The sequence below is a fragment of the Syngnathus leptorhynchus genome, chromosome 1 (assembly GCF_054491065.1).
Source record: "Syngnathus leptorhynchus isolate UIUO chromosome 1, UIUO_Slep, whole genome shotgun sequence".
In the NCBI taxonomy this organism is placed as follows: domain Eukaryota; kingdom Metazoa; phylum Chordata; class Actinopteri; order Syngnathiformes; family Syngnathidae; genus Syngnathus; species Syngnathus leptorhynchus.
The window spans coordinates 14,895,138-14,905,786 of NC_141195.1; the positions used below are offsets into that span (position 1 = coordinate 14,895,138).

Consider the following 10,649-nt stretch of genomic DNA (forward strand, 5'->3'; position numbering starts at 1 on the left):
TCATCAAGACAGAACAAATAACTGTCACATTACAGGTAACAGGCGGGATAGTCAATTATTTTGTTTTAGAGAGAACATTGGTTTGGATTTTTGTTACATATGGATGACGATAGGAACATAATCACAATCCGGAACGTGGATTCCATGACAGTTCCTAGCCGGATCTCTAGCTGCACACTTTAAAAATGGCAGCCAACATAGAGCAAATTTTTCAAGATTTTATTTTAAATAAAATAAGAGAAATTGAAGACCAGAATGTCGACAAAACGTATGTCAATAATTTGTTTTACATGCATCATAGCTTCATTAATGTTACAAATATAACGAAGTTTGAACGTGTTTGTTTCGAGCAAACCGGTAAAAGTGTCCGCTCAACGATTTTTACGGTGTTTATCCTCTCGAAACCTAGCTGTACTATAGTACAGTATATATCATAATAGAGTGTTTGTTTTGATTAATGTCTTCAAAACACATAACGTATAATGTATCGGCTTATTTTTAGGACTTAACGTGACATTGTGTTCAATAAAATTTTGCACAGCTTTAGTTGGAATTGATTGCTGAAACGAGAGAATCAAAATTTGTTGTAATTTACAGTGTTTTGGGACTGCACTTCATTCGACTTTGTTTGTCTTTTCTGTTTTTATTGTGTGGTCCTCTCGTGAAGCAATCAAATGTTTACATGTTACTACGGTATGATGCTTCATATGTATTTTTTAACAGCTATTGCAACGTCGATAAAAATCAAGTGTGATTATCTTAATTTCGGCGTAGTATTTGAGTCAACCCATTTATTACATCCTTTTGAGTATGCCTAAAATCTTTCTTATTTTTCAGTTGTCTTGACAGTACTCCTCAAACTGTGGTTGCATCCAGTGTAATGACTTCAGAGGATAATAAAGATAAAAATAGTGACGGCAAGAGTTCACATAAGAAACATAAGAAGCACAAAACACATAAAAGTAAGAAGAAGAAGCGGAAACGAGAGAAGGAGGCAAAAGAGAGCACTTCTGAATGCGGGGAAGAATTGGACACTCATTGCAGGTAAAACGGTCATAAATCCTCGGCCAAAGTACATCTGACCCTTATTGCTGCAATAACACCAGAATTCAAAATGTGTTGTATTTTCATTTAAAACTAAATCTTACTTCTTTTTTTGTAGAAAAAGATCTCCAATAGAAAATGAACAGCCATGTAAGTGTTTTCTATCTTCTCCATATAAACCAGAAGTTTCAGTATCTTAACAGTCGGTATTGACTTATTTCAGGTGATCATGCCAGTAGCTCGAGAAGTCATAAGCACAAATCAGGAAAGAAAAAGAAGAAGAAAAAGAAGAGGCATAAGGATGAGAAACAAATAAATTCATCTACTTCTGACACAAAAGAAAAAAAGAGAAAATGCGCTCAAAGCCCTTTGCCTAGGCCATGTGATGAGTTGCCTGATATCATCCCAAAACAGGTAAAAAAAAGAAAAGAAAAGAGGCTTTACTGGGATCTAACAAGATTGATGCTCAAAGTAACTTGCAACGACTCAAAGCTGAAGATAACTGACTAGTCTTTGCTCAATCCAGGACAGCTCCACTGGAGTAAAAGCAGACAAGGGAAAAAGGAGGCGCTCCCGTTCACATTCCCACGGTTCACATTCCAACTCGGAGGGGTGGAGTTCTCGACCTGGCAAACGAAAAGCCAGATCTCACTCACGGTCTAGTTCACGGGGTCACCGCGCCTCATCCAGGTACTGCCTACAAGGGACTTTTGAAAATGTAGTTCTTGTAAATCCTAACCCTGGCTTTTCTTGATATTCTTATATTTTCTGTATGCATCTGTGCATAGATCGTTAGACAACAGGGATGGTTTGGACGCATCTACAGAGTCCAAACAAGATGCTGCAAAAGGCATCCGATTGCCGTCTCCAGTTCCAAAAAGAAGAGACACAGAAGAACCGCAAACAGACAAGCCAGCCGAGATCACAACGGAAACTATCAGAGACAATTCAGGTAGAAACTGTTCACGGCCTTGTCTAATTTGAATTGATAAATAGATGTCTACTATCTATTGACCTGTCTATCTAGATCAGGGTTATAATACCTGAGCATTAAACTGCAATAACCCGTGTAAGTACAAAGTGTTTGTTTTTGACTGTGGTGGTCGTTTGGCCCTCTACTGCTCCTAAGATCCCCAAATTCTGTTGATTGTTGTTTATTGTTCCAGTTGCAGGTTGTGCTGCACCTCCATCCGTGCCAAATCAGTCTAGTCAGACTCATCAGACAGGTGAGCCTGTCCAGCCACAGCTAAAGGCATCAGAACACATCTCGGCCAGTGCGAGGAAATCCCCTGCAAAAAGAAGACGTAAGCCATCCAAGTCCCCATCAAGGGGCAAAGAAGAGAAGTCAGCTAAAAGACAGAAGGGGTCTCGGTCACCTTGTAGGACTCACAGGACGAGGACGAGGTCCAGATCCAGGAGTTCTTCAAAGAGAAGGCGATCGCGGTCGAGGTAAGTTTCCAGTCTACTAGAGACCTTTTGGAGGAGCAGTAACAAAATACTTTGTGTGGTCAATGCAGGTCTAGAAACCGGAGGTCACGGAGGTCACGCTCTGCATCACGAGAAGAGAGGAGGCGAGCGATTTACAGCCAGCGAGACCGCTGGAAACGAGAGCCAAGCACCTCGCCTGAGCTCATCCTGCGCAGACAAAGATCCCCTACATGGAAACATGGAGCTCAACTTGACAGCTCTCAACGGATCAGTGAACTAGGTCAGATATGGCAATTTGGCTTTAGGCTTTGTGTCCTTCATGTCTGCACAGTTGTCACCCAGAGCTAAAGTAAATTGTTTTGTCTTGTTTTGTTTTGTTTGTTGGTTTTGTTTTTGGTATGTTGTTCCCCATGTGTGGGGAAGTGGTTGATTTGGAATTCATTTGTTTCCCTCCCTCAATGAATGTTGAATCGGGTTGCTTTTATGTTCCCTCAGGCAAAGAGCAACTGCTAGAAATTGCCAAGGCCAATGCAGCCGCTATGTGCGCCAAAGTGGGTATGTCCATCCCCGCCAGCCTGAAAAGCTCCATGCTGCCGTTGTCGTTTCCAAGCATGGCCATGAATGCTGCTATGACGGCAGGTATAAATGTCAGTTGGCGAAATCATGTTAATGCTTCAAAAATAGTACATCATTCCCCGTGTCTGCTTCACAGCCACCATGACAGCTGCCTTGTCCAACATCAACACCTTGTCGGCATTGTTGCCACTGCCCACCATAACCAACAAACCTCCTGGTGCAAACCTCAACAGCTCCATAACTGCTGCATTGGAGGAAGTTAAAAAGAAAGTAGCCAAGCAGGCAAACAGCATCAGCATTAAGGAGTTCACAGATGTAAGTGCACCGTACACTCCAGAATCCACAAAAACAAAAAACAAAGCAAACAAAAAAAATTGTCTCACAGAAAATAACTTAACCTAATGCAGTTAAATTTAGTCGTAGTTATCTATCGGCCGTAGCAGACTTACGAGAGGGCTGCTAACAGAGCGAAACAAGTTTACAAAAGTGTGGCCTACTTGGCCATTTGGTTGCTACATTTAACAATTTTTCCCAACCACTGTAGCAACTATTTTTCAAAAAGTGACATTCACATAAGACAAGGAGCAAACCAATGAATTGAACATAATTCCACTAAAATTTCACTAGATGACGCTAAACGACTGCTTTTATTACTTTAGCTTGAGAACAAAAACAGCTGTCAGCAGAGATAGGCTCCAGCACTCGCGTGACCCTGGTGAAGATAAGGGTTAAGATAATGGATGGATGCTTGAAAAAATAAGTATGAAAATGGAAATGACAAATCACTTATATGCAAGGGCTCCATATATGCAAAAAACGCTGCAAATTATTTTGCAGGTTTATTTGAGCCAGCAAATGCATTACATACCTCTGATTTCACCAATATGTGTTGTGTATTTTCAGAAGTGCAAAATGATTGTGGAAAGCAAAGGTGAATTGCCGGTGGCGGTGCCTCTTGTGCCATTCGAGGAGGATGACGGGAAACCATTTGGGGGATTGGTTCTGCGTGAACATAAGGCCATCAGCTTCAACATCAGTGTAAAATACACACACGTTTCACAAATGAAATCATGCAAGAAAAAATGTAATGATTACATCCTCGACCCATGCCCCGCCCGTCAAGTAAATAATTTTGCTTTTAACCTAGAAAAAAAAAGCATCCTTGGTGGATGGAATGAAAAAGTCCATGTAGCAGCGTGAAGTATTGATTTTGTATCGTATATTCTTTCAAAGTAAATCAATTCTCATTTACTCCTAATGTGATAATGTGACTAATTATAAGGAAAAGGTGATTGGTAGTAACGCCAACATGTTCTCCTTACAGAACACGACAGTACGACCCACTGCCCGAAGTGATGCAGGCATGGCAAAAGAGTTTCCAGTGTCTTCAGGATCTCAACACCGTAAAAAGGTCTCAATAAACAATTTACACTTGCCTATGAGGGCTTTTTTTCTTTTGTTTTACATCAAGTGATGCAGTGTTTTCTATCCAGGAAAGTAAGACTTTGGACGCCTATGGAGATTGGGTTCCAGTAGAAAAAGCGTCAGATGAGGCAAAGACTAACATTCCCAAGACACCAGTCAGCTCTTCATCAGTTACCAGTGAGACTTTGACAGCCGCAGAGTTGACTGGGACGGATGAGGCATCGGCGGCAGATGAAGATAGCGTGTTTCCTGGTCCCCCACCGCAGGTTGAGTTGCATTAAGAACATGCTTCCCAGTTACTCCCAGACACAACTGTTGAACGTCTTTTGTTTTTGCAGCCTGTCGACATCTCTCAGGCTGTGAGTGAGAGGATCAAGGCTCAGAGGCGATTGGCCGAGAACCCGTATGACGTTAACGCCATTTGCATGCTTAGCCGGGCCCAAGAGCAGGTAGTAGCTATTTTATTATTGTTCTTTATTTTTTTTAAAACAAATTCATTATAATCCCTCAAAGAAAAAATATATTTATATCGTTATTAGGGTCGCATATTAGGGTATCTTTACAGATATAATTATACTGTACTAGCAATGACCTGTCATACAGTATGAAAAGAGATGAGTTTTAAGCATAATGAGAAAATGTAGTACTTAGTAGTAAAGTGATAGAAATCAGAGAATATTAACTTTTAGAGGCTGAAATCAAAGAATTTCGACCATTGTAAATTCAGCAATTGCGCTAAACCTTTAATTGATTGAAAATAGTTGTTGAAAAATTTGGTGATCGAATAGTTGTCGATTCATTTTCACACTTCTATACCAATGGAAGCTGCTAGATATTTTCCTTAGGTTCCAATCTTCATATGAATAAGACACTGAGCACACAAGTCACTGGGCTCCCATGGTTATATGTGGGATGTGAGATAGCTATGCTATTTGAGCTCATGTGTTTTCTTTTAACAGGTGGATGCGTGGGCCCAGTCCAACACCGTTCCTGGTCTTTTCACGGGCTCGACAGGAGCCCAGGTTCTCTCCTCAGAAGAACTGTCCAACAGCGGCCCACAGGCTTGGCTGAAGAAGGTGAAAGATGCAACACAATGAGAACTTAAACCAATGTGCTCTCGCGCACTGGTGGAACATGCCTGTTGGTTAACAGCTTGTCTAATCCAGTTTGCATGTAACACAAAAATGTTCAATGATCACTTTAAGAATGAAGGATGTTTAATACTGAAATTGTCTGTATTGTACTGCATATACGTTCTACTGTGGGTAGCACGGCAGTATTGGAGGAGAAAAAAATAAAAAGTAATAATTAAAGAAAAACCCTCTACTTTGGAATTGTGGACACGAGCCTACACGTTTCTCTTGTTCTGATTCAGAATAAGGAGGGATTGTACTGGTATTCACTACAAGGGTGGAAAAATTCGATTGGTAAATAGGGTTGCTGGCCACCCCAGAGGTTTTACCTCAATAGGTTTTTTCCCTAGGCAATGGGTAATAATACATAACACTTGAATTGGTTGACCACATAGTCTGAATGCTTCACAGAGACTGCAAGTTTGATGTTCTCGTTTGCTATCTCAAGCTTGGGCCTGTTCTGATCTTAGGACCAGTTCCTCAGGGCAGCACCAGTATCGGGCGGCGTTGGAGAATTTTTGATGAGGAAGATGGGCTGGAGGCTAGGAGAGGGTCTCGGGAGGAATCGTGAAGGCACTGTGGAACCGATTGTCATTGATTTCAAGGTGGACCGCAAAGGTCTGGAGGTCCCACAGTACTTCATGCTTGAGATAAATTGTGATAGAAAAAAATATATATATATTTTTTCATTTGATTCAGGATTGGTTGCTGAAGGAGAGAAGTTACAGAAACCAACCGGGGGACTGGTGGTAACCAAGGACCTGATGGGTAAATGGCGCAGTTGTTTAATGCGTCTTAAGATCACAAACTGGTTGCAATAGTACTGAAAAGGTATCATCAGAACATGCACCTTTTGGTACTCTTGACATACAAACAAATTCTACGATGGGAGCTGGAATGAAACATATCAAAAGTACTAAAAATGAACTCATGAAAATCCAGCACTGTTTGTTTTGAATGGTCCAAAATTAAATACTGGACGTGATTTCATTTGACTCTTTCCAAACAGGCAAGCACCCGGTGTCTGCACTTATTGAATTGTGCACTAAGAAACGGATGACACAGCCTGACTTTGTCATGGTTCACCACAGCGGCCCGGACCATCGCAAAAATTTCCTCTTCAAGGTATGATTGCTTTTTTTTTTTTATATTTGCACTTTTCCTGAACTACTGTGGGCTGGCTAAGGTTACTCATCAATGCGTTGTGTACTCACCAGGTGACGGTGAATGGGGCCGACTATCAGCCGCAAACAGCCAGTCCCAACAAGAAACATGCCAAGGCCATGGCAGCAACAGTGGCACTGCAGGCTCTTGGAGAGGTAACAAAGTCACAGGTCTCAATGAACAAGACAGTAGACAGAATGGCCTGCTAAATGTTTCGCGGTTGTTCACCAGGTTCCTGTTGATGGACCTGGACTCTATAGTGGTCCTGTCTTCACGGCCTCTTCCACTGGGCCTCTGTTCTCCACATAGACGTCGAGCAGTCACCTGGTTATGTGACCGTTGTTGTTGTCTCATCATTTTCAATCTGCTTCTGTCACTATACAGCACTGTGCAAACGTCTTAGGCCACTATGAGATTTGTTGTTTTAGCAATTCTAAAAAGACCGTCTGTACTTCCTGAGTCATGGGGGATAATGAACAGACAAGAGGTGTCGTTGTGATTTTGGAGTGGTGGATGGTTCCATTGCAAGAATGAGTCAAAAATGATTAGGGTTATCATCCATATTATCATCATGTTATCATCCTCATCCATATTCTTGTCAAAATGAAATTGTTTCTTACTCGTCTCAGGCTACAAATAAATGATTTTGGATTTTTATTTCAATTCTGTTAACCCCACGTTTAAGACGTCAAATGACGGTAGTGGTGGACCTTTGCACGGTGCTGCATATTGACAACATGAATTTGAACTTAGCAAAGATTTTAAAATGAAGCATCAACAAGAATTGTGAAATAGTTTCAGTCAATAACTATGTTGTGCAGTTGTAGTACAGACAACAGATTGTTACGCAAACTCATGCGCCATGTATTGAAAATAAAAGTTATTTATGTCACGTAGTGGAGGAACTGTGTTTGGCGGTCATCCTGTAAGTGGTCTGTGCTACCAGGGCGATGCAGACCAAGATGGAAACCCCTACACCCAAAGCAGGCTAAGCAGGTAGGAATACTGAACGTTATATTACAATGCAATGCAATATGTGTTGTGAGGGGTTTTTTTGGGGTGGGGGAGGGCCTCCAACAGCTTCCAATTTTGATGTTGAAGTAAACCAGGAGGGGGCAGCACTTTATTACCTTGTAATTTTACAACTCACTCAAAATGATACTCGAGCACAAGAGTGCACACACACAAGTACAGGAACTATTCTAGTGGGTTGTGTAAGAGGGTAATGGCTTGAGCCAAAATCAGCCCACTTCAATGCAGGACACACGTGGTCGTTCGTGTATCTGTGTGTGTGTGTGTGCGTGCGTGCGTGTAGAAGTCGGAAGCACATCACGCACTCGAGTCATGATTCAAGCTGTATTCCGATTCTTTTTAGCAGTGTTTTTGTTTTGTTTTTACTCACTGCACTGATTCCCACCCACAGTACGTCATTGGATGTTCTGCTGGAAATTATCCTAATTTAATTGGGCTGAAAATTATATATCAAGAACCAACATTCACTAATTGGCAGAAGGTAAAATTAGCCTGTGTGTGTGTTACTGTAGTATATATTGGTACTTTGACAAATTTAATGAGGTCTGTGTCAAAATATATAAATCAAATTTGTTTTGCATATCAAATCAATTTCCCAGTTGTGTATGAATTGATATGTCATTAATCCTTTCAAGACATAACTTAATATGGAAAAGTAGCATTGTCTGTCAGTGATGTATAGTGACAGGCAGAACAATTAAACTGGCTTCCGCTACATGGTAGAAGGTACAATTAACCATTATAACCACCCATTGCTATTTATACAGTAATAATAGCTTTGTGTTCAATGAGACAGTTCCAAAATTCAATGTACTGAGTAATTTGAGGTGAGATTTTTAATACTCTATATACAATATGGTGCTTTTTACTTGGTGTGCTGTGAGTTTTTCTAATATACATAAATGAACATACATATGTGCTTTGGCTCAATCAAAGTTGAGAAACACTGGTGTAGTGGTTCACTTTTTTGTTACTGATTGAATAGTGATTCACTCCTTTTTTAGGGTATGTTGCTTATAGTGTAACGGTCGATTGCCTGCCTAGCTGTCTTCCGTACAGACAGCGTGGGTTCAGTTTCCGCTCAGCATATGGATTGCTAGTTTGATAGATGAATATTTTTGGAAGCTTAACCTTCCGATAAACTCTTATCATGTAATGATTGACTTCAAATTGAATTTAATTGAGTCTTAAATGTTTTGAAGCTCATCTAGAATCCGATTTCTGTTTCTCTTCATGGATGCCTCCTATTTAATTGGATTAATTAACATATTACTAATACGTTAATTGACTTTACAACTGCTGTTACTTCAAAGCTTGTATGATATTAGCTTTGAAGTGACAGCGGCTGGAAAGTCAGGGCAGACCCAGCCAAGAAGCAACTGCTTAGGGTCTTGCCGCCACTGGGAGGCCCCTAAACTTAGTCATCGTTCCATTTCATGTGACAATCATGGCAGCCTTCGGCTGGCTGTGTATATTTGCTTTTCCCAGCAGGAGAGGTGGTGGGGATTTGGAATATCAATTCATATCATAGATGTTTAAATGACTGATGTTCTACGAGGCAGCATGGTGACCCGGTGTTGAGGCATGTCTGCCTCACATTTCCGAGTTTCGGCGTTTAACTTTTGACTCTGAACCTGACAGAGCCAATTGATTCGTTAGTCACTTAAAGGACTTCTTCACAGAATCAATCTGGGAACGCTCCACTGGGACAACTTGTACAGTGTTACCTACCAAGTTTTATTTTGACCACCCCTCACTAATATTTGAAAACTCTCTCAAAGAAGGATTTTTGCTTGTCAGAGCGACCAGGTCAAACTTTTGGAAGTGACTTCAGGATTGCTCACTTGTCCAATCAGAGGACAGGAAGCAAAATCCACGTGCAGTACATAGTTTAACCTGAAGATAGCACCATACAGACGGCTTTCACCAAACATGCGCCCAATTGTCAAATTAATGACCAGGTAATGTAGACAGCATTACGGGACACCCGTTTATGCAGTTTATCAGCAAAAAAATAAATAAAAAATCATTCACCTATGCTGAAGTAAAAAGGTACAGACAGCAATAGAGAAGTATTTGCCTGATAATAATTATCTGATAAGCTAAAGCTTCCCAATATTGTTCACGTTTCATATACGTATAAAACGCAAGACACTGAATTGAAATGATCAGGATTGTTATCAGACTTCTTCAGAGCTTGCTGATCCTTTCAATCAGATGTGTTGGAGGAGGGAGACATCTACTGTAAAACATGCAGGACTGCGGCCTTTGAGAACTGGAGCCGTACATCCCTGGCTTTGTATATTAAGTCACGCCATAAACTTGCTTTGCTCATCATTATTGCAGAAAGAGAGGATTTAGGAACTTTTGGGGGAGGGAGCAGTTGTGAAGACTTTTCATTTGAAAGCCTGTCCCACACGTTATTTGAAGGGCAAGTAGATACCGTCTTTTTCTCCTGCTGAAGAAGCTCTTCAGACATATTTTTAATCATTTTTGCTAATGGGAAAGGTTTGACATGTACTGAGGCAAAGGCAGATAATGGCTCAGGATAATCTTTCAAAATCATCCGACAATCAGATTTTTGCTGACTCTGTCATTAAGAGGGGCAAAATGCTCAAATTATTGGTCCAATGGGTAAAATTTCAATTTCAAAACAGTACACCCATCTCATTAATCCAGCATAAGAAAAGTCAGTCAATTAGCCCCAGTGGCTATGTTAATTATCAGGATTTCCACCACATTGATTTTTGAATGAACTTAGAAATGTTAATTACGGCGGGAGTACCTTCCGCTTAGGCGCAGTTTACCCCATTAATGTTTTTGTGCCAAGCCATTGCGCTGAAAAAA

At 40.8% G+C, this 10,649-nt stretch overlaps 1 protein-coding gene across 1 annotated transcript; it reads left to right on the forward strand.

Annotated features, from left to right (window-relative positions):
- Positions 1-118: 118 nt before the first annotated feature.
- sonb (SON DNA and RNA binding protein b) lies at positions 119-7,818 on the forward strand. The gene is made up of 20 exons (XM_085909384.1): positions 119-268; positions 838-1,044; positions 1,163-1,194; positions 1,268-1,458; positions 1,571-1,734; positions 1,833-1,996; positions 2,211-2,493; positions 2,562-2,752; positions 2,968-3,111; positions 3,185-3,363; positions 3,952-4,086; positions 4,373-4,459; positions 4,542-4,739; positions 4,812-4,922; positions 5,433-5,549; positions 6,077-6,224; positions 6,306-6,374; positions 6,616-6,731; positions 6,824-6,925; positions 7,002-7,818. Exons 1-20 carry the CDS (start codon positions 186-188, stop codon positions 7,077-7,079), a joined length of 2,799 nt encoding a protein of 932 aa, XP_085765510.1. The 5' UTR covers positions 119-185; the 3' UTR covers positions 7,080-7,818.
- The last annotated feature ends 2,831 nt before the right edge of the window (positions 7,819-10,649 follow it).

Bases quoted from the DNA above. Each gene is read 5' to 3' on its own strand.
- sonb (XM_085909384.1), top strand. From the start codon at position 186: ATGGCAGCCAACATAGAGCAAATTTTTCAAGATTTTATTTTAAATAAA. The intron at 6,375-6,615 runs GTAAATGGCGCA...CTTTCCAAACAG, and splicing joins GGTAACCAAGGACCTGATGG to GCAAGCACCCGGTGTCTGCA. The intron at 6,926-7,001 runs GTAACAAAGTCA...GTTGTTCACCAG, and splicing joins CACTGCAGGCTCTTGGAGAG to GTTCCTGTTGATGGACCTGG.